Here is a 25,017-nt window from a genome sequence, read left to right as displayed (position 1 = left end):
TGTGTCTAAATGTGTGTTTATGTGGATTAGAGCAGACGGAATGGGGGAATGGATAAGTGGGACTTTATCCTCAACGGTATGTGCTGTACCTTCTCTCTTCATGCCCATGGCTAAACACTTCTGGTAGCGACAGTATTGGCAGCGGTTCCTCTGGCGCTTATCAATGACACAGTCCTTGTTGTCACGACAGGTATAGGTCAGGTCTTTGCGCACTGTCCTTTTGAAGAAACCTTTGCAGCCCTCACAGCTGTATACCCCATAGTGTTTGCCTGAGGGGAGAGAGAGACACAGAGGGTTTTTTCCAATGCATATACAGTAGAACAAAATTTCCTGAGTCATATACATATATATTTTTTTGTCTAGGTTACACTTTAGGTTGTCATTGTGGTAACAGCTCCACACTGCGGGTTGCTTATCCCGTCCACCATTCTGTGTAATAATTTGTCTCAGCAGCAACATAGCCATGGATTGTAGCTTTAGTATCAGGTTTTTTTCCAAACAGCAGAGCCACTTTAACAGTCTGAAATAATATGCAATCACACAAACAACACACAAGACCGAGCTTCTGAGATAGCAAAAGAGCAAAAAGTGAACAGACTCTGGGTTTGGAAGTTATGCCGAGGTGGCTGGGGAAGAAAAGTGGGGCCTACTGAAGGTAAACTGCAGAGGGGGCTTCTTGGATTTGTGTTACCGTACTGTTCTCACGTCCTTGTTCTTAACAGCTCTTTTTTTTTTTTGTTATTTATGATGGATGGAGTCCATTTCCATTCTCCAGCATTGCTCAAACCACTTCTTTGTTAGCTCTTTTCTAGTTGGACCACCAGAGAAGATAAATAAAGCCTCCGAGCAGAGTTAAATGAAGCATGACTCGCTCTTAAACATTGTTTTGATTTTCCCCCTTGGGTTCACGTAGCACCGATGACGCAGGATGATGCTAAAACTGTCCGATGAATTAGATATCCAGCTTCATCCTGGGGCTGAACTTTTTCCATGGTTATCCCCAGAAAAAAACATTTAAACACAGGGTTATTTGTTGTGTGTGTGAGGGAAAAAAAAGAGTTGAACAACTCTGCAAAAAGGACTGCTTTTTACATTATTAGCCTAGGGTTAACTGTTAGCGATGGGTTAAAAGTTCTTGTGGTTAAAGTGGTAAAGACTGCTCACAAACCAAATGACAGCAAGTGATTAAGACAACCTTTGAGTGAGCATGTGCTGTGTGAAAGGGTAAAAAAAGTCAAAGAATTAACACTGGTGTTTTCTGTTTGAACTTTGGTTACAGAAACCTGTGCAGATAAAAAAAGACTCACTTGAAACTTGCAATGAGGAGTGGAAGTTTTAAGTCTGGTATGAAGCGACATTTTAGATCTCCAAAAAGAGGACAACAGTGTGACAACCATCAATATACATACTGACATGCACAGCCATGTCAATATGAAAGTAGTGCCCTCAGTGTTAGATGTGGTTGCTTTTCTCTCAAAAACATTGCCAGCAAGTCATATCTTTCTGATTCCTGTTAGAATCATACATGAAGCACATTTGGACATGAAAGTGAACTTCAAAAAGCTCTCGTATGTTTTTGCAATTCATATAGTCCTCACAAAAAAACTGACATGTTATCATGTATCAAGATTAGCCCTTGTGTACTCCAGAATGCAGCTTTACAGCCCCACGTGAAGGCGATCCAATAGAGGCACAGTATTCATGTCTGCTCACAGGCAAACTGTGTTCTGAAACAGGCTCCTTTGAAATGCCTGTATTTATTTATCTCCAGTCTTTTTCTTGCTGCAGAAAAAAAACAAAAAAAAAATAAAGACGCTCACCCACACCATGACGATGCTGGCGTCACCAAAGTTCACGGTAGGGATGCTACAAGATGAGTGATGGGTTGTGCCTGGTTTCCCTCTGACACAGGGCTTCTCTATTTCAGTCAAAGCTTAACTGAGGTTTGGTTTCATCAGACCGTACTATCTTTTGCCTCATAATTCCATTTTCTTTCATGTGCCTTTATGTTTGCTGCCCTCATATGCATTTTCTCAGGAGTGGCTTCTTGCTGGCGTCTTTGCCTTTTAGCCCAGTTTTGTGATGAATTCCGCTGACTGTTGTCCTTCCAGAAAGATGTCCCACTGCAAAACGCTGCAGTATGTAGTTGTGCCAGAGCGGTCCGTGGGGCTGTTCTCTGACCAGAGTTCATCTTTGAATCTTCTTTGGAGGTTTCTCAATGTGGTCAGAACACCAGCTTTAGTAAGATGCTGGGTATTCCCACTTTCCTTTCATTTGGCAATAATGGAGTCTTGTGCAATCCCAGCTGTTGAGAAATTATTTTTATACCTTTCCCCACAATTCTTGCCTAAATTACACATAAAATCCCCTGGACATCTAGGTCAGGCTTTGACTCGTGTGCACTTTTAAATTGTCATCTCCAATCAAGTTGAGTTTCATTTCATGTTTATAATTTTTATGTATTTATAAGAATTTGAAACCATCTTTCACATCATGAGTCACAAAAAAAACATAAATCAGGATTTCTTGTTTTAAATAATGCATTTTCTCATGAAGCTGTAACACCACTAACAAGGTCAAAAGGCAAGCAAGTTGAAAACTCTCTTAACGAACTGCACACGGGTTGTTTTCCCTCAAATAATTGTTTCAATAATTAACGTCAACACATCATTATTTTTTAAATATTTGAATTCACTGAGTTTATTGTACAATTCTTCCCATGCGTCACAGTGTCACTCACCTGAGGAGCGGTCACCGCAGATGGCGCAGATGTGTTTGGTGAGCGACAGGGCCGTGCCTGAGGGCTGGGCGGGCACCTTCATCACGCCGTTGAGTCCCAGCGGGGGCTTAATGTCCTCCGTGCTGCTGACCGAGTTCATCGGAGAGTTCAGCTGGAACATCAACACACACAAAACACACACGCCGACAGGTCACAAAGCAGCCCCCGTGAACTCAAAACCCAGTGACATCATACACCCCATAACACAAACCCGTCACATAGCTTAGCTGGTGTGGCATAGTTATCTGATGACATTAGCTATTGAACGGGGGCCAGGTTTTCTAAAGGACTGGGAAGGTTTGGTTACACATACAAACAGGGAAAATAAATCTGAGTGGAGTTATGTCATGCAGAGTGTCCTCAACAATTTGCTAAATGCAGAAAGTGAAAAGGATGTTATGACTTCTGATACTCAATACAGATGGCCGGCAGTCCTAGCAGCAGCTCTCTTTGCCCACTCCCACTGCTCCCTCTGTCTCTCGCCTCCCTCCCGTTTCAGATCTAAATCTGGCTCAGCATGATCCTGCACCACTCCACCCCAGGAACTCTTTTATTCATGCGCTCAACAAGCCCCGCTGGCTCCCAAATGTTCAGCACGAGCATAACTCCGCTGCAAAATTTAGCACTACAGCGGAATAAAGACACATCATTTGTTTAAGTGGCGGTGCAACGGCAGCCCTTAAGTCTTACTGCCTCGCACCCTCGCTATAAAAAGGAGCTTTGAAAAAATTAATCTCAAAGTGACCCCTCGTTCTAAAAGTGGACATCGAGGGGTGACTAATTATTATAACTAGCACCACGCTGTTTCCAGAGGAGATACATTAGGAGGCAGGATATAAATCATCCTTAAACACTAAATGTATTTGATGGAACAGAGGCTCGCTACTCATTAGCACCACGTTGTGAAAAAAAAGTAAAAGTGCTAGTCTGGTTGTCTTGGCTGATGCTAAAATGCCATTACAGTGGGGGAAGAAAAGGAATATATTCAGACAAGTGGATCCCCGACAAACACACCCACAACTAAGGGCTGAGAGACGGAACAGAGTTGGCAGAGAAGCCGCATGGGCTCATATAGCCAGACGTGTTTTCATTAAATTACCACATGCGAGACATGTCTGATAGCACAAACACGTCTTGGCTCTAAATTAAGCTCATAATGTAGCAGAGACAGACGGACCATTTAGTTTTTTTATAATGACGGGACATATATGACAGTCTGAGAGAGTTTTGTTGCCCCTCAGCTGTTTACAGTGATCTGACAGAGTACATTAGCTGCACAATGAAAGAACATCAAGATGTATACGCTACAGCATTCTTAAACACACGGTATACACAGCGACTCAGCACATTTATTTACAAACTCTGTGGCTGCAACTACAGATTTTCTGTTTTAGTTATCATTATATAGCCTTCTACTGATTATACACATAATTTATCAAGGCAACAGGAGGAAAACATGGAACAGTACAAGAGTGCAATATGTCACCAGAGGGACAGTTGGATTTGGTATACCGTAATTTTCTGACTATTGAGCGCACCTGAATATAAGTCGCACCAGCTAAATTTGAAAAGAAAATACATTTTGTACATATATAGGCCCCACTTGAATATAAGCAGGTTTTCATGTTGTGACATAAGATATTTACACAGAAAGACGGTACACGGAAGACTTTTTTTTTGTTTTGTTTTAATTTAAGACAAGCTTTTTTTCAAACTGTGCCTGAAAATCGGCAGTATGGCGCCAAAAAAAATCTATAAATTAGCCACACCGTTGTATAGGCCGCAGGGTTCAAAGCGTGTGAAAAAAGTAGCGGCTTATAGGAGTGGTGCTGAAATGACTGGTTGATTAATCAACAGACTAATTAAACAAATTTATTGCTTTATTATCAACCCACCTAGGGTGCTGGCAAATAGTGTTGGGCGTTAGCCACAATTTTCTTTATATATTAAATCTAGCGCAATAATTGTTGATTGCACTCCTAAAAACATAAAACATGTCTTGGTGTTTGCCAGAGAGCGGAGGAAATTAAAAGGCAAAGATTTTTTTTTAAAAAAGAGCAGTAAACAAGTATGCAGCAGAGGCTGAGACATCCCAACCTTTAGTCTCTTGTATGAGTCAGTTGCATCTTTCGTTGGAAGGTCCCTGCCTTGTAGACATGACTAAGCTCCTCCACAGCCACAGAGCAGCTCTGCTTCTTGCAAACTGAAATTTGCTCAAGACTGGAACAGTTTTGTTTTTTTAACCTTCATTTTCACTCTTTTCCAATTCTCCTGAACCTTTGACGTACAATACGCGATCGTCCACAAAGGAGCCGATGCATCGCACATCGACATCACTGAAACACGTACAGGTAAGATGTATCATCTCCTCTCTGATTACCCAGAGACACACACGAGTATTAACCTTTAACATCTATTACAATGTCATAAAGATGAAGCAGCTGCTTTGACGCACAGCCACACACAAAATCATTTATATGCAGTATGCACATACATGCGTAGTGCACACAGTCGTGCACACATAGACACGTACACACTGTGGCTCCTGGCATCTCATTTCACCTTACACTCTGATATTTGATTCCTCTTAAATAGCTTCAAAGTTAGAAAAAATGCCAGCAATGCCATATATATATAAATATATATACACACATTTTTGCTTGAAGCTACAGTATGCTTACACTGAGTGAAATATTCCAAACCACAGTGCTTTACCATCACATCAAATAGAAAATTCCAGGCGTCTTCTTCTGCATCATTTTATACACGCTGTCACATAATTCAGCATGACATATGTGGTGTCATGGGAACTTGACTTGGTAACCTGACTTGAATTTCAAATCAAAAGCTCATGTGGGTTTGAATGTTTGGCTGCGTTCAGATGATGGATCCACTGATGGGTGCAGAGGGTTGAAAAGGTTAAAGCCCTCCACCACACGAAAAAACGTTACATTCACACCCCGGCACCTACCCCAGGCCTGCTCTTCACACCCTGTTTACACTAATACACACTGAAAGCAACACGCGCACAAAGCTGCTTCGGAAAAATAAATGCTCCGATTATTTTTACGTTATTATCCTGCCGAGCTTTCCAAATCAATATTTCACTTTTAACAAAAATACCAAGAAAAAAAATGACTATAGTTTATATTGAAGTGCACCATTTTTCTACTATAGAATTACATTTTAAATCATTTTGATGGCATACTGCATTTACTTGATTCCAGTTTGCACCTCATACACCTGTTCTTGCACTATGTAGCTTCGTGCTCCAGGTACAATTACCTATGAAAAGTGCACAACACTTCATGGCACTAACCACCAACTATTTCACTGATTTTGGTGAAACAGGATCATATTTTATAGAGAAAATGCTTTCAGCTGCTCCGCATCAACTTTTGATTATTGACAGATACCGCTGTGAGCTATAGATGCTGTTAGTTAACGTTGGCTCAGTTTGTCAGCCACGCTGCCCTGACTGTGAGCTCAGAGCCCGGGGGAAGTGTTGGTGTTTGTACCCAAGGTGTTGCACCAGAGAGTGGGGGAATGGGGAGTGGAGCCATACCAGAACCGGAGCTTGGCAATGGGGCAGCGTAACCCGGGATCCAGGATTACTTATTACATAAGTAATGTGATCATAACAAATATATATGTGCACAGCTGTTCATATTTACGACAATCTAAAACTGGGGTCACAAAATCACAAAAGTACCAATTTCTGCACAATGTTGCTTTAAACTAAACAAATATTTTCAATTTGAAATAAACAATAGTACAAGTACAAATAAGTAAAGTTACTATTATACAACTTTATGTTGGAAAAATACTACTACAGCCTTCCTTGAAGGGAATAAGAGGAATTTAGAGAGCTCCTCCAAGACACAAAGGCACCAAAACAGCTGCATCATTTGTTTGCAACCAGCTTCGGTGACATGTGCAGACACTCACATTTCTGCACATTCACCTACATGCAAAACACACACACACACACACACTTGCAACTTGAGGTCTTACCTCAGTTAAACACCTCTAGTCTAGTGTTTTCCCCCCGCAGCGTAGCACTAACAGAGCTGTCTCCTTTGCTGATATCGGCTCTATCAAACCCTCTGTGTGCCTGACAGAAAAGACTCTTCTACTCACAATCTATTTTCAGTAAACCTGCAACTCAATCTCAGCAACATTGCTCCCCAACGGTGGGGTGGGCAAGCTGGTGGTGGGGAAGGGGGGCTTTCTTTCTCTTCTGCCCATGGCAATGGAGGGCAAGGCGGGGGGGATTAAAGTGGCTCAGGACAGGTTCTGGAAATAGAATACATGCGCCCTCCCCTACAACACATACATGTGACCCTTCACAGGGAGGTATGCCAGCTGTGTGCATGGCCGAATCATCTTGGGAAACCCCTTGACAATCCTCTCCTCTTTTTTGGGGGGCTTCTAACTTTTACACACTGAGAGGGGGAGAGAGAGAGAGAGAGAGAGAGAGAGAGAGAGAAACAAATGAGGGGCATTTAACATCAAGGGCTGGAAATGTAGGACATACGATTCCCTGCAGAACAATGTACAACACGAGTGCCTGGAATGCTCCTGCTGAATAACACTATTTCATGTGCTGCAGGTGTTACATAACATGTTGTGGAGGACATTCGATTGGTACAGCCGGTACAGAGAGGGGTCTGTGGGTGTCAGATTCTACACAGAATTGATACATGTGATTATATGCCCTGTGCCACCCGCTGGTTTCAGCTTAACGCTGCAATATTCAAACATATAAAAGGCAATAAAAATGACTTCCTCACATGGGTGTTAGCCCTGAAGAGCCGTGGGTAAAAGTTAGTCAACAGCACTAAATTTATGAGAGAAATGGTGTTTTGGGTTAGTTTCATAAAAACACAATAAAAAAACCACAAACAGCTTTTTTTTACTTTAGTGAGACATACTGTAGCCGCAAGCTAGCAGGTAAGCAGCAAACTGTGTACTGCTGTAAAATAAAACCTTGTTCCATGTCATATATCATATCAAAAAATGTGCTGCAAGCTTTTAGATGAGGTATTACATGAATTTATTCATGTTAAAAAATATGAAAAATGTGAATTTATCAATTATTATACACAAATTGTGCCCTAAGGGGTTGCGGAGGGTCTTAAAAACACCTGAACAAAACAGAAACATCTGTGAGCAAGAGCTGCAACTAACGATTTTTGTGTTAATAGATTAATCTACTGCTTCTCCACGAAGCTTTTGAAAATCTCCAAAGATTTCTAGAAATGTCCATTACGTGTTCCCAGAAACCAAGGTGACACATCTTCAAATTGATTTTTTTTTAAAAGCATGCTCATATTTGAGAAGCTGAAACTAGCAGATGTTTGACTTAAAATGATCAGTTGGAAAATATTGCTGTCTTTTAATGTCTTAATCTGTACTTTATACCCACAGAGGCAACAACACCACCAGTGGGATCAGATAGTCAAACACATTCATAAACATAGGCTAATCAGTAAGTCCAAGTGTCTTATCGTAACAAAACACAAGAATAATTGAATAGAATCTCATCAAAACTAATACAGTTGTGAGTCTTGTCTCAGGTGCCTTACTCAATCCTGCTTCACTTTAATAGAAAGACTCATCTTGGTAGCGGAGCGGGTCCTGTAAACTATTAGTATGCTGAGACAACACACATGGTGGTGAAATAAAAAGAAAGGAGTCGTCCCATGAGTGATCGAAGGAGAAAAGGAAAGAAGAGCGCAGAGAGTGGAGGCCTCTGCTTAAGACGGGCTTAACACGATTCACCAAGTCAGAGCACAGACTTTGCTCATGAAGACACTTCAAAAGGAGACATCAAATCCTTGTGCACCACTCCTCAATGCACAACCCTCATGTGGAAAATCAGTTGCTTTCCAGTTCAAGGGCACCTTTTCTAACAGAGAAAGTTATCTTCACAGTACTCTTTCAAAACGCCCTGACAGAATTCTTCCATCAGGTTTTCCATTCTGCAGCGGTGCAACAACCGGCCAGGAATACAACGCTCTACTTTACAATTTACTGTTTTAGATCTTATTGTCCAAAACTGTATCACTCCCTGAACCACAATAAATATTTTAACGTTTGCTTCGAGGCACAGAACGAAGGAGTGCCCAAAAGCTAGAAGCAGGTGCGAGTGGACAGGATACAAATCTCGTGCTGACAGGAGACAACACCTACCCAGCTGCCTCCCCAGAGGTGAGGACAGGGATCAGGTCTTGATGTAACCTAATGATAACCCTAAAAAGGGGTCACCTTTAACCTCTGACACCTCGTGACAATCACTTCCTCCTGAAAGCAAACTTATCTCGGCGCTGCCGCAAAGTATGGGAGGAATGAGTAAGAACTTTCTTCTCATCCCCCGTGTGTGTGTGTGTGAGTCTTATCTGGACACGTATCAGCATGAGACGGAGGATTGAATTGCACACGGGGGGAGTTGTTGTTAATGGCCTTCAGGGTATATTCACAGCAAGACACCCTTTGGGATCAATTACGGCACTGTTACTGAGTTTGAACGACACCTGTTTATACACGCGCTTTGCAAACGTGCACAAAATCAACAGACACACGGGTGTGAGCACGCACACTATACACAGAATAGTTCAGACTGCCGGTCAGCTATTTGCGGAAGAGCTTAGGGGTCGTCTGTAGGTCTGTCACGTCACTGTAAATTTAAAGTCAGGATAAGGAAACAGGAAGGACAGACGGATTTTAGTTCATATAGCATGTGTCGACATGTGATTTTAATGGGCCCTGTGGGGTTTTCTTGTAAACAAACATAAGTTATCTTTACATACATGTTTTTTTTAGAGCTCAAAATATGTTAGCAATGCACTTTTTTTTCTTTTTTTTTTTTAAATCAAGAACTATTTACATCCATGTTTGCTGTCTTTCAGTCTGTCTTTGCTGGCCATTGCTGCAGTGGAATGATGTGAAACCCTTGGCAGGAGTGCATATTGTGTCAACCATGTGCATGCACAATATCAATAAAATAGGGACCTACTCGTAGAAAAACTGGTCCAAAGCATGACTAGAGGGTAAAACATAAAGACCTCCACAGGGAACCTTTCACAATCCACACCTCAAATCCATCCAAAATAAAGATTTTCTAGCCCTAATAATTGTAAAAGATATATTCTCCTGCTGCTTCGCTCTTGTATATAATGTACCTTCTCTTTTCTTATATAATCCGGGTAATTTCCTCAACATCAATGATATCAATGTTAATCATGGTGATGTAGATTTCTCATAACATCAATGGGGCTATATACTGTTAGAAAATTGAAATGAATCCTCAAATGTTTATCATCATTACAAGTCATCGTCTCAACTATATTCTGCTCTGCTTAGCATCTGAAAAAAGATGTGCTCAGGTGAATGAGGACACGCGAAAATTACATTTTACACCAAAGAAACTTTCAAACTAAGTTAAATAATAAGATATGATTTTGCCAGTACGATAAAGTATACTTCACAGATGATACCGATGCTTACCGCTGTTGTAATAAGCTGTCGTACCAGGTTTAATTAAAATGAACTTTAAGGTTGCCACGTTGTGAGTTTACATTTATAACTGCAGGCCTGATGATTTAAGTGGAAAAAACAGCATCAAAATCACTTTTTAAAATCTATTTATTTTTAAATTACAACCATCTAACATAAGCATAAAGCATGTCTGTTATTACTGTGGGCCATTAAAAATATTATTTGGTCTTCATGCTGTGCAGCCTTCTGGAATAAATCAGGACCATTAACAGAGGATATAATGAAATGACAGGGATCCTTCACCTACATATGGGCTCACAACCTGGCATCCCAAATGCATGCATTTTAATGGCTTATTAATGATCTGAAAGTGAATACATAAATTATTTGGTAACTGTTAATGAAGTCTTTAGTGACAACACACAAGTTCCTTCCAAAGTCTGCCTTATTGTAGAATAGCTCCATGATGATTATCACCATAATAAAACATGTTCTCCGCTCTGTCCCAGTGGATAGAGTTTAGCAGAAGTGCACATTATTCTAGACGGCTCGGAGATTTCCAACATTCACCCCATGCTGTGCCACAACAGATAAAATGAATCAGCGCAAGCACTGTTGGCGCGTATGTGTGCCTGTGTGCGTGTGTGTGTGTTTTGACAGAAACTTTTGTTACAGTGAAAAAAGCATATTAAGACTATCAGTGGCATGAAAGGCAGCGAGTCTCACGGAAGTGAAGTAGGGAATACGCAGAGTGACTTTCAGCTGTCGCCTCACCTCAGCATGGCAGTATGCGTGCATGTGTTTGTGGCATCCATCCAGCAGTGTGTGGACCGACACGGATGACTCTGCAGCATGCATATATGTATTTTTCTTTTCTATGTCAGTGTGTGTGTGTGTGCATGTAAGTCTTTCTGAATTCTATGTGAGCATGCATGAGTGCTTGTTTTTTGTCTGTATGCATGCGTATGTAACTGTGTCCTTTTGGCTTTGGGTGGATGAGCATATGGGTTGTTTTTTTGTTTGTTTTTTTACACAGGAGACTGTGCTGCCTCCCGCAGGCACCGCACAGCCTGCCCCTGACATAGTGGCTCCTGCCACCCTGGAGACACTCCCTTCTCAGACGTTACACCAGTTGGTACAGTGTTTGAATGGTAACAGCCTTCTCTCCGCTCTTTTCAGAAATAAACCACACTTCTCAGGATGCTTTCACACCTGTGGCGATGATGATGATGATGATGCAGTTATCACATTTAAAAACTGTCCAATCAGTGAGTAGCCTGTCAGTCTCCATAACTTCATGTTTACATGGTGTCTGATAAGCATCACCATGCAATTCTGGTTCTGATAAGTTATATACTGCATATTCTCATTCTAAAAAACATACATGATTCATGACTATGAGAACTGAATGCATGATCTTATTTGTATCAATTAGTAATGCACTTTCAAAATGAATGCTGCACGAAGCAGAGTGTATTATTTTTTGATAAGTGGGTAGTTATTACAGCTACCTTTTAAAAACTAGTTATTTCAAGACTTTAATAGTCTCTTAATCACTTAATTTCTTTTACTCTTAATCAAGTAAAAGAAATTGCAGTATCAGTTATTTGGCATACATTTGCAGATATACATATTAATTTCAAACAGACTGTACAACAGTGTAATTATCTTAAATAATGCACAGCCTCCATTTACTACAGAAAAAGTTTAATAAACTGCTTTTCAGCCACTGACAGCTTGTTTTGCCCATCAATTAGGTGCAATAATTACATATAAACAAACGTAACTTGTTTTTCCAAATTTAGTTGGTCTGTAATTTGCATCAATCTGGCTTGGTGTGCAGTTAGAGTGGGCACGAAAACTTCCATGTTAGATCAACCAGGTTCACGAGCTCAAAACACTGTGTAAGAATTCTATAATAAGCCTATTCGTGGGTGGCGTCATGCTCATGTAGGTCATATGACTGTCATTCAGTGATTAATTGACAAGGGTTTCTAATGTCTCTTGGTAAGTCCTCCAGCAATTAACTGACCATATAACCATCCATTCCTTTATGACATTAGTATTTCCACTTTCCATTTGTAAATCAGCCTGAGTATTCTAGTGTTCCCAATGACGACTGATGTGTCCCGTAGCAAGTGATGAATTAGGAGGTATTTCCATTGTCAAAACAAGAGCCACCCGGTGATTCATTCCCTGTGCCCATTACCTTCCTGTCATTTATCACGGTGTCCTCTAGTATGCTGCAAGAAAATGATCAGAGTATTCCCTTTGTCAAACAGCACACACTCCAGCACTAATTCAAACAGTATTTCAGCGTCAAACCACTGAATTTAGCAGCATTAGATTGATTACATCCTGCAAGTCATTGAGAAGTGTTACCATGGTCCACCATCCAGCAGATTACGGACTGTTAAATCTGTGAGCAAGTTGCCCAGTTTATAACAGACTGTTTTTGCTTATTCAGGAGTCACACAGGCTCTCATTATTGCTATTTTCCCTAGCTACTAACGAGTAATCTGGTAGGTTATTGATTAATGTTCTTATGAGTGTTATCCGGTCCGTAAATCATTAAGAAGTGGGAGCTGATTATGTGTGTAGTTTGATCGTCAACTCAGCATTTTTGTTTTTTTGTTTTTTTTTGCTTTTTTCCCCCATGTATGAGTTAAAACTGGTAATCATGTTTTAGGAGTATGAAAAGTTTATTTTTTTAGAAGCTTTCTGAAAAGTCTGAGCTAAGGCTGCCTCTTCACCTTTCAGCCTTTTTACCTTTCAGTGGAAAAAATAAAAGCTGTCAATCACTGCATGTTTAATAAAAAAAAACCCCAACCATCTGCTACCTCAGGTTAAAGTAATATTTCAAAACACTGCCTGACCTATGTTTGCCTTTTTTTTTTTGTTTACACTGCATGAGCCATTGTGTTGAGAGAGAACTATCTCCATAACTACTTCTTGTGAACCGCTACAGGTTGTACAGGTTCCTCAGCAGTGACAAAAGTATAATCAGCCATACAGTGAGTGTCATTATACTTCACAGACATGCCTCAGTGAACATGTCTGTCCGCATACAGTGTTGAGTTGCAGTAAGATCACACCATCAGCAATTAAAGCCCTAAAGGGATTATTTGAAGCTTTAAAATAAATGTGTGCCCCCTCGGTATTTAAAACCACAACGTCTAGAGTGTGCATTGAAAGGCTGCTCCCTGAAATTTAAACCTAATGTTACTGTTTCTATCCCTTATAGATGCCACCTCCTAAATGGCTTGTCTCCTGTGTGGCCTTCCACGCAAGTCAGAACACATACACACACAGGCCCTGGTGCTATCACAATACATACTGTAGCGTGATTTAAAAATGATGGCCTATGTTCTGCTAGAATAAAAAGCACTAATCCAAAGTAGATTCCATTGGGAGCATGACAGCTTAAAGGATCTACATTAACACAACTAAACACTGTGATGCTACAAGTTTCTGTTTTTGGTGTAAATACTGTTGTGTACCTAATAAATTCTACTTTCTGTGTTTTTTTTTAACAAGTCAACACTCCCTGCATATGTTTCACAATAAAAGCTTTCCAGAGAAGGAAAGATGACTTACTCCCTGTTCTGCTGGAACACTTTTTAATATAAAACAGATGCATGAAATTTACATACATAACTGCAGCACAACAAATGGCAACGTCTTACTAAACTGTGAGAAAGTTTCTTTATGTAACAGGGAAGCTTTGAAACAAAAGCACATCCTGTTCTCTGTTTTATTCTAAAAACAAAAACAAACAAAACAAAAAAAAAAGAACTGTGTACTAAACTCCTGGTGAAGCACAACTAAATTAATTCGACGCATTAGTTTCACTTCCTTGAACTACCACTGCTCAGAGGGAAAAAAAAAAAGTGGTCTCTAAAACTGCTTCTAATTGCTACCTGGAGACAGCTTTGGCAAAAAAAATAAAAAATCTTTTCCCCCATCCATTTGAGGGTTGATTGACGTTAGAGAGCCTTAACTGTTCTCCGGGGACCATACACACAGCCCCTTTGTGCGGCCATTAGAGCCATGCAACCATGATGTCATACAGAGTGACTAGAGTGAGGTCCATCAAAGACCAGAGCAGCGGAATGGACCTTTATTACTCCCACACAGGAAGGAGCTGAGGTCCACTATGTTCCCCCTCCTGTCCCTCTCTCTTTCTCTTTCCTTCTCCCGAGTGTGTTGTGCTTCAGTCTCCTAGCGACCCCTCGCCTAAACACGACGTACCCAAAACTGGCGCATGACATCACCATCGCCGCTCATTTATAACTTATTAAGCGCGTGTTCCATTCCTTGTAAAGCATTTACACCTTTTTTACATTAGTGTTCCGCCTGTGTTAGACTCCAGAAACACTCAAGCTTTATATGTATTTTTAAGGCGTATTGAAAGACACTGGAGGCCTGTTGTTGGTTTAGGATTCTCAGGACGGTTTCAGTGGGAGAGCACGGAAGTCAGAAGGGTACAGCCTGAGCCTCAAAATGGAAAATGGGAGTCGGCAGTGGTCCGATGATAAAGAACCCCCTTTTTTTTTTTTTTTCCTGTGCAAAAAACAACAGCCAGACAACTCTTGCCATTGTCATTGCAAGTGTTAAATGTGTTCCAACCCTGCAGATAATCCATTCCAGCTGCTTGGAGAGTTGTGGTGTCTGTGATCGCGAGCTGGTCTGTATTGTCGGTGAGTTCAAGCCCACAGACACGACCACTGATGGGTCTGAGCCTAATGGGCATGTCTGTGGCCTGGCATCGGCCCCCGACCGGATACCCGGGGAGATGTCTCGCCATCTTTCCCCTCGCACAGCTCCAAAAAAAAAAAAGAAAAGAGATGACAGGACTTATAACGACAAAACAAGATCAACAAGATAAAGTATGCATGTCACATGGCAGGCAAAGTCTTTTGTGTGTCAAAATGTATTTGTTGACAGTGTGTGGCCCTCAGAACAATGCAGATGCTTTTCAGATCCTCAGCAACATACACAACAGATAACCCGGAATGCACAGAACAGATGCGACAAACTCAAAGGTTCCTCGCTGAGAAAACCCCCCCAAAAAAACCTAAAGCACAACCACAGTATGTCAGTGAGTCTGGATGTTCAGAACAGAGCTTAAGGGGAAGAAGCGTTGCTCGAGATGTAAGAATTGGCTGACGATAAAGGACCGTCTTTCTCTTTACATGTGGTTTGGCTTTTGGAGGATGGAAGATTCCAGTAAGAATGGGAGTTTTGTTTGTCCCGTCCTCTGCTTTCATCACTTTGTCAATTACGACTTTGATGTAGAGAATAGCTGAGGCTCATTGTTTTTTGGTTTTTATCGATTTTCAGTGAAAATTACACTGGCCTTAATGAGAACCAGTGTGGTTTAGGAGATTTCCACCTGGATTTCATGTTCCCATGCCTCTAAAAGTAGTGCTCCTCGCTAAAAGAAGACACTGGTGATTGTAGTTCATTGTAAACAAAGTCTTCAGTCAGCAGTAAAAAAGGAAGTCAGAAGAAAGGAAACAGAAAAAGGGTGTGTAAGCACTTCTAATTGTATTTTTTTTTAAAGTTTCTTTCCTTTATGAGATACTGTGCGTGTAAGAATACAACTCATAGTCATGCAAACTTTGTGTGATCACAGGTATGTGAGTGTAAAGTGCATGTGTGTGTGCCTGTGCACTTAGGTGTGTTTGTGGTTAGTGTAGGCGGGGGTCTCTTACCGGCCTCTGGGTGGTTAAGTAGAAAAGAGGCCGAGCTATGGCCTCGTTACAGTCAAATGCTCATGAAAAAAGCAAGTCAGCCGAGGGTTAAGAGCAAGTGGCATACGCCGTCTGACTCAAATCACGTCTCGTCAGAAGTGCCGCGCCTCACGATCATAGGGCTCTGCCACCATCTTTAACCTCTGAGCTCTCACATTAAACTGCCGTTCTCCACCCTCACTGAGCAACAGTCAGCAGTCTCAGTTATGCAAACGGTCACAGTCAAAAGCTCAAATCCTCAAACATGAGTACCTGTCAGATTTAGGGCTGGCTGCCATTTGAAATGTTTCAACACTGGCACCCAGATGGCACTTAAGTTTTGGTAGAATGACCAAAGAAATGTATTTTCTCTACGCCTTACTTTGAGTTATAAAAACAGGTTTTTCAACAAGATAATTTGTCACTTAATTTTAGCATTTCTAAGCAGGATATACACATTTATGCAGTGGCTTATAACACAATTTGGCTGTGTTTATTAATGTAACTACAACTCTCATGGACACCTAGAAGTGGAGGCTCGAGTATATACAGATAATCAATAAATATATACTGGGCAATAATAAACACAACTATACACAATAAACTATCCTCTTATTTGTGTTAAACTACATTATAGTTAGAAACAAACCATGTATTAATGTTTGTGTAGTGTTTCTGCTATTTATAAATGTTAAACAGGGGGCTTCAAGTATTAAATATAAAACAGAGTTGGCTGCTTATCCATTCCATCAATTTTCTAACGCTGTTTTAACAGTGGAGCAGTCTAAAATCAGAATATGTGATGGAAAAAAAGAGCCAATAGACAATATTGAAATTCTGGCCAACCAATGCCAAATTTTAGTGCTTACTGCTCTATGGACACATTGTAGATGTTACCAAAAACCCTTTGAGCTGGAAGGTCAATGTGGAGTCAGGATAAAGGACGCCAACTGTGTCTTATGCCCTCAATCTGAATTTGCTGCTTTACATTTGCACGTGTTTATCGCACATCTGGCATCTCGAAACGGGTGGGACGCCTTAAAGAAGAGGGTGGTGCCCTTTTTACTCCACTCCTGACTCCTGAGCAATCCATCCTCTAACCCCTCAACAAAACAACTTTACCAGAAATCAGGTTTCGGTACTTATGCTAAAGTTGAGGTATCGAATCGGAACTAGAATTGTTTTTTGATTGCAAGCCAAACTGAGGCTCGTAGGCAGCCATTTATCCTCAACAGCGACTTATTAGTTACAACCGTGTGTCTGTATTTAACAACTCAAAAGAATAAAATGTGAACAGTGCAAGTTGCAAACAGGGCGGTGGTCATGTTTTGAATCCATTTAACCAGGTACCAGCTGTGTCAGCAAACTCCAAACAATGCACACTGTTAAAGAATGGAAACCAGCTATGACCCATAACACAAGTGAGATACATCCTGTAATTACTGTACATACTAAAACTGTCACCAGCAACAGAAACAGCTGTTATACCTGATCTTTATACAGCTGTTAAAAATGTCAGGATTGGCTAAGAAGCAGCGAGGATCAGTAAATAGATTAATTCAAATGAGGCGGACTGAGACAGCCAGCGTTTGCTACCTAAACACCCAACCTGCATACAAAGTATGCCGCTCTGGGACAGAAGCTGCAGCGCGGATGAAAAGTGTTGGAATTAAAAGGCGTAGAAGAATCAGAAAGAGAGGCGTGGGGAGGGGGGAAGGGGGCTTTCTAGCAATGAAAGATTTGGGACGCTTTCTGAAACTGCCCCTAATCCACTCTTAACTCCATTACATGTGGGACACTTCTGTGATAAGCTCAACAATAGTAAGGAGAGCCCATTCCAAAAAGCATCACATTGCTGATGCACTTTAACATAATTATTAACAAACACAAAAAAAAAGGGCAGCCACTGCATTTTCAGGGGAAACTATTTCAATTTTAGATATGGCTCCGGATGGAAACTGGGCCACTGCAGGCTTTGATGTCTTAATTGTGAGTGTGTGTTTTTTTTTAATACTGAAGAAACTGAGGCTTATTGGTGAAACAAAAAAGACAGAGAGGAATGGAGAGGGAACTGAGATGCTGTGAAAGAGAAAGGGAAAAAAAAATAACAAGGGGGGGAAAGAGGAAAGAGGACAGCCACAAGAGAAGAAGAATGAATGGAAAGAGAGGAAAGTGAGATATGGTGGGACAGAGCGACAAATGTGCCTTAGATATAGAAGAAAGAGTGACAGAGCTGAAGTTCTGTGGAATCCCAGTTGAATGGGCCTTGATTAACTGTGGCATGGGGTCAAAGCAGGGCCTCTGTCTGCTGGGGCCTGGCTTAGGAAAATTATATGCGTGTGTGGAAGCGACTGTAATTTGCACTTCTGAGACATGTGAATAGTATGTAAGACATGATATGCAAACCATTTGTCTGGTTAGTGTATACTGTAGAGCAGTGGTAGCTCTGTGCAGCTTGGAGACTGAATACACAACAAAACCTCATGAAACCATGGTAGAGGCTGCTGAACATGAAGCTTTCTGGTTTCTTAATCCGACAAATTAGCAGCTACACATATAGCTTGGCCTAGACTAAGTTCATTTTAAAGGAGTAGTTCAGTATTTTCTATTTTCTCTTATTTCTTGGTGCAGTTATTTCCTGAAATCTGGCAACCAGTGGAGATTATTACTGTGCTTTAGAGGTACTGGTATGTAGCCAGGATATTTACCCCTGCTGCCAGTCTTTATGCTTATCTAAAAATAATCTAAAATATCTATATTGTAAAGTCTAGCTTCATATTTTAATGGGCAGACATGAGAAAGGAATCTCGTCTTTTTGCAAGAAAGTGTTTCTCAAAACGTCAAACTGCCTTTTTAAAAAGGGACAATACAGGTTTAACCACTTAGATAAGAAGAAAAAGTAAAATTTGTCATCTAACAAATCACATATTAAAAACAGAACAGGAGAAATAAATGTTATTGATGGTTATCCAGGGTGTTGTTGCCATAAAGAACTCAGTTATGTTAAAGACAGCTGTAGGAAGTATACTTTCAAAAGTGTGTGTGTGTGTGTGTGTGTGTGCATATGCATATTTGTGAGTCTGTCACGGGCCTCACCTGGGGGCTTACGCTGGGGCCGTAGCCCATGCCGGGTGAGTTCATGGAGTGGGGCCCCATGGGCGAGCTGATGACAGAGAAGGGTGAGGCCAGGCCGTTCATGGGCGAACTCAGCGTGCTGATGGGAGAGTGAAGAGACCCAGAGGGTCCCATGGACGTTGGGCTAAGCAGAGACGGGTGCATTCCCCGGTGGGATGTAGGTGAGCTGAGGGGCGATGAGGTCATCTGGCCCGACGAGTCTGGTTGGGGAAAAACAAAAAAGAAAGGACTTTTTTTTATAACTTTCACTGTGTAAGACATTTGTTCAACATCAAACTTTTCAAAACAACATAGTTCACATACACCTTTAGATTTTAAGAGGATGTTTTCGCACTTGAGCTAATTTGAGTTGTTTTTCTGACCAAAGACGTTGGCATCAAGAGTCCCGCACATCTGGTAAAGTGTGAACGCATGTTGTTGAATTTGAACGCCATCCAATGAAATGGACAATTCAGCAAAAACACTTGAGACAATTAAATCCAATGAGCTCTTGTGAAAAAGAGCAAAAGCACCTTGGTGGAGGCCAACTGTGATGTTCACACAGTAATGCTCTTGTGCTGTGAGGCACTGACTCTGCCTCTCAATGAAGAGTTTCCATATTCACAAGCGCTTCCCTCGGGTATCTATGAGGACAGGATGTATATCTATAATGTATGTGATTGATGAATAGAGGATTCAGACAGAGGAGGATTAAATATACAACCTTGTACTAGAGCTCAGGGAAAATGCGCAACTGAACTGATGTCAGAGTGTGTACTGTACAAGAGCTCATGCTCTTTCTGTGTTTCTTCTCCGTCCTAGACTTAGTGCTGCTCTCTACCTTGACTGAGCGGGCCCTCTTCCCGTCAGCTGTCAACACAGACGATATGGGACAGGCAGGAGCGCACGCAAAGAAGGAGGGTACTGTGCTATGTCACTGAGAATTTGGCAACAGGGCTGTATGCGCGCTGATAACTCCCTGCCGCCTGTCCCATCTTTCAACACCACCTTTCACCCTCTCTCACTTTTTATTTATGATTATCTTGGCCTCTCGTTCTAATCCCCCTCCTTTCTCTGCTCCTCTGTTACTTCGGTCTCATCTGCACAACTTTCTGTCCTAGTGTCTTTTTTTTTTCCTTATAAGTGTCCACAAGCTATTCTGATTAAGACAAACTTGTAATTGTGGGCCACATGACTGCTACTTGACTGTTGAGCTTTTTGAGTATGAACTTTCACTTGCTTTTAAAGCTGCAACAAGTAGTCCAATAACAGAAAATTAGTCCAGCTATTTCGATAATTAATAATGATAATTAAAAATGACTTTGGCATCTCAAACTTAAAAAAAAGTTGGTTGTAAAATTCTTAGAATAATCATTTGTTGAAGCCCTGATTGTTTTTTCCACCTTAAGGTGACAGCTGACTTGAGCTGAATGAATATCTGATTTTTTCAGCTATTTAACAGACATTTCCACCTCAATATCTTATATTTTACCAGTTCCTAATGTGAGTATATCATATACAATTATATACAGACCATACTAAAACAATGTACACAAACGGCCCAACCCTACAGCTGTCATGAGATGGCTTAGGTTCCCCTCTCATGAGTGCTTTGTCCTAACATACCCTCTTATACCCAGTCCTATTTTGACACGACAACTCTGCTCTCTCAGCAGTGGGCACATGGACTTGTTATGTAATAAGTGAGAGCGTGGCTTGTCTATCACACTCCGCTGTTTCATCATGACCAGGTTCCTCTGTTTCCGCGCAGTGGAATAAAACTGATGGATGGCTCAATTAGTTGACAGCAGCAGAGTAACAAGTCCAGTTCACGCCGATTTTCCTGGAGTGCTTCGTCTCTGTCCCAGCTGACTTTACAATCACTTTTCTTCTTTTTTTCCTTTTGCTTTTTTGAGTGTATGTGCTGTAAAACGTCTTGTGAACGCAGGAAAAAAAAAAGAAAAGGAATCTTTGCATCTTCGTCCCCTACATCAGCAGTCCTCGGGGCAGAAACTTAGCTGGCAGCGCAGCCAAGCCAAACGCTTCCTGCACATCCTGCTTGCCTCACGAGCACTTCCTGTCAGCACACACTCACACTCTCACTCACACACACACACACACACACACACACACACACACACACACAGGCCCATCCTTTTGAAAACAAACACACATCCTTCTTAATAATGAAGGGCTAACAACAGCTCTGCATCTAGCTGTATTAGTTCAGTGTTTAATCCTCTAACTGTTGCCCCTCCAGCTTCTCTCCCTCTGATTACACTGTTTTTTCTTCCCTAAAATGCGCCCACGCACATAATTCCTGAAAAATAAAATAAATAAATAAAATCTCTCCCTGAGCCAACAATTCCCATAACCCTTCGCCAATTGGGTTTTAATTCAGGCAGATAAAGCGAGCCGTGGAATTAGGGTTGCCAATCTGCCACTGTAGGTCTCAGCAGGAGGGAAGCTCAGCTGACAGCGTCCCAACAAGGCCCCACCTCGAGGGGGATGAAAGAGACTGTCTGGGAGGTGGATCAGATTGTTTGTGTCTCTTTCTCCCCCATTCATTCCTTATGTCTCTCTCTCTTTCACATTTTTCCGAGAGGAGGAACAACCAGAGAAAATTCTCCCAACATCTGACATCATCAACTCTGAACACAAAGCAAACCATACAGCCATGTGGTCATAATGTATGTGAAAATATAGATGTCTCACAGCAAAGTGTGTGTGTGTGTGTGTGTGTGTGTGTGTGTGTGTGTGTTTGCGTGTGTGTGTTTGCGTGTGTGTGTTTGCGTGTGTGTGTATGTTTATTCTTGTTGGAGTTGGGCTGCCAGTGTAGGATTACAGCAGGATGAAAAGGACTCTGTCCTAATCCTCCCCAGAGAGGAGAGGAGAGGAGAGGAGAGGAGAGGAGAGGACCAAAGGAGGAGAAAGAAAAGGAAACAAGAAGAGGAGGAAATAAAAAGGAATAGAGATGGGAGAGTAGATCAAAGGAAACACGGAAGGGAGAGAAGAGGAGACAAGGAAAGGAGTAATGGACAAGACCGGAAAAGAAATGACAGCCCAAGACAAGACTGAAAAGTTAAAGCCACATCAACACACTATTTCTTCATGTACCCCTTTTATGTCAACCTGTTGAACCTGTTGGTAAATGAAACATGTTTTACACCAGCGGCCTTGAGAAAACATGGCAAGCTCTGCCGACCGTTTGTACGATCTGCAGAAAGCATAAAATAAACACGCTTGCAAGATTCTTGTAGATAAGCGGGTGCATAAAGCTCATCAGTGAGCGAGGCCAGGCGAGGAGAGAGGAATACAAATTATTGAAGGAACCAAGAAATTAGTTGGAGTCTTCCAGGTTCCCTGTGTGCCACTATACAAAAAGACTGACTCATGCTGAGATAGGGGGTTGAAAACTGCTTCTGTGCTTTGTCATCTGCAGCCTCTGCCTGTCAATTGGCCTGGATCGCTGGGCGCACAAAAGCACAACTGACAGCTACAAATAAGCAAATTAGGGCCCATCTTACCGGCAGGCGCAGACAGAGTTCCCCACTTATCACTTCTGTACTCCATACAAGCATCTCCTATTTCTAAACAATGCTTCCCTCCCTCGCTCTCGCATTTCTCGCTCTTTTGTTCTGTTGTTGGGTGTGATTACACAGAGGAAATTTGCCAATTTGTGTTCTGGTTGTTGTTGGCTGGCGCAATTTAGAATATGACAAACGGATGATTGAGATGAGGACAGATAATGAGACGAAAAGAGACGGTCCTCAACAGGAAAGAACGTGCCGAATGGCAGCTCTTCAAACACTCGAAACAACCTGTTTACACCTTTCTGACAGGTGATCGCTCGCAGTTGTAATAAATAACCGTCATTTCTGAAGAAACTGAAATTTGTTCAGTTATTATGGTGCCAAAGAACCATTAAGTTGCTCAGGTCTGTTCAGAATGAAAGCCAAAGGAACTTTAGGGATCGTGTGAAAAAAAATGGATTTGGGTGCAGCCTTAGTCTAGACAGCACCGAACTACAAGTATAAAACGTTGGTTGGTTTAAATGCCACGGAAAAAATGAGTATGAAAGGTTGAGCATACACACCACCTGACCGTTTTTTCTTATATCCATAAAGGTGAAATTCCCCAACTTTAATCATGATGATGTTTTAGTTGCTTATCAGACATTAACTGTGGAAGTGGCAGATTAGACAATGTTTGAAACATTTATGTAAGTGGTTTTGGGAGGCACTGACAATCATTTTTGCCATTTAGGTCTTAGATCTTGTTGAATGAAAAGCTAATGAAGTAGAAGAGGACAATGTTCTGTGGTCTCTATAGTTACACTGAGTCACTGATACTCCACTTGTTGGCGGGGGGGGGAGCATATCCTGAAGGAACACAGCAGACGTTGTACTATTTGTCAACTAAACAGACCCTGTGGTAAAAGGTGACAGCTTTGTCTGTAGCACAAAGCTACCCGACTTTCCATCTCTCCATAAGTCTTTCTGTCCATCATGTACAACCTCTGTCGACTGTGTGAGTCAACTGAGACGAAAAGGCTGATAAAAAGGCTGAACAATTGCTCGATCTCTGTAGAGCTGTTACGCTGAAACAGACACTGTATTTGGCAGAGATGGTTTTCTAGTTCCTCCCACAGTAGTGATTTCCAATTTGGGGTCGAGCCCCCTCTCAAGGAGTCTCGAGAAAAATAACAGGATGGGTAATGATTAATGTGACACAGAAAAGGAAAGAATGTACTTCTCTGCCACAAAATGATGTTAATTTTGGCCTTCATGGAAATTCTTGTAAAACATCTTTTATTCTTTAGCTTACAACTGGTTTACCCTATTCATCAAGTGATTACAAGTATATATTGGCTAGCAGAAATGTAGCCCATGATTTCTTTGGTTTCTGTGTCTCTGTTAAATGTTTTTTGTGACCATGACGTACAGAATCTGTAGGGCATTTAGATACAAATGTTTTGTTTTTAAAGAACTACAAGAACCAACTTCAACTTCTTGATATACTGGATCGTCTGACACGTTTAGGAAGATTAGGAACCACTGCCTCCACACAGCTTTTACAGTACAGACTACAAATGACTGAGCTGGCTTCAGAGCTAATACGAGTGGCTGCATTCCGTAACTACCCCATGAGCTCGTGTTGCCTTTGCCACCAGCAAGGGATGATGCATTATAGATGGAAAGTAGACCCCTGTCCCCCACACAACAGTTTTTCTTTCTTTCTTGTACTCCAGTGGGGTCGTATGATTTCTCTGTCAATGTCTCTTTCATGTTACTTCTGGACAGTCCGTTTTGTCGTCCCCTTTTAAAAGCACATTCACAATCATAAAAACGTGCCCATGCACAGGCAGAGGGATGCTCATTTTTCTCTCCCTGGATAACTGTTTCCCTCTTTTATTCATCTACTAGTGCCACAGTGGAGATTTAAGGGAACACAAGGGCGTTGGATGCAGCAAAAACAGAAAGGGAGAGCACATAAATCTTGGTGAATCACTTTGTTTTTTTAACCAAATCGTGTTTTGCCTTTTAATGTCTTCACTCTAAATCAGTCCAAATCGTGTTTTGCCTTTTAATGTCTTCACTCTAAATCAGTGGAATTGACTGTCAATAAATAAAAATCACAATGCTTTGGGTAGTCTGCACTCACAAATGGTTGCATACAGCAGTGGGAGTTTTAGGCTAATACCCCTATAGCTTCGGTCCAATCCCACATTCTCCTGAGACTTTGTTAAATCTTTGAACACAGCACAAACACACATGAACTCTATGCCGATCCTTGCACAGACAATGGGTTTTCTATACCACCATGCTGGCGATGGGTCAACCGTGGGATGATGCCATTGACGAGACAGCAGCCAGGAAAAAAAATAAA

The 25,017-nt window shown here is 41.5% G+C and overlaps 1 protein-coding gene across 4 annotated transcripts in view; it reads right to left on the bottom strand.

The window, feature by feature from the left end:
• The window catches only part of rxraa (retinoid X receptor, alpha a), a 103,749-nt gene that overhangs the window by 24,189 nt on the left and 54,543 nt on the right, over positions 1 to 25,017 (bottom strand). For 2 of the 4 annotated variants that reach the window (XM_019271559.2, XM_019271561.2), the window contains exons 3-5: positions 19,111 to 19,349; positions 2,741 to 2,891; positions 90 to 269 (exon numbers count right to left, since the gene is read on the bottom strand). In XM_019271559.2, the coding sequence (XP_019127104.1) occupies positions 90 to 269; positions 2,741 to 2,891; positions 19,111 to 19,349 (570 nt within the window). Of the gene's footprint in view, positions 1 to 89; positions 270 to 2,740; positions 2,901 to 19,110; positions 19,350 to 25,017 lie in introns of all 4 variants that reach the window. The other 2 variants (XM_019271558.2, XM_019271560.2) reach the window with 1 other exon arrangement.

This window comes from Larimichthys crocea, chromosome IV, assembly GCF_000972845.2.
Source record: "Larimichthys crocea isolate SSNF chromosome IV, L_crocea_2.0, whole genome shotgun sequence".
Taxonomy (NCBI): Eukaryota; Metazoa; Chordata; class Actinopteri; family Sciaenidae; genus Larimichthys; species Larimichthys crocea.
Note: the sequence above shows the minus strand (reverse complement) of the source record. Positions and strands in the feature narration are given on the sequence as shown.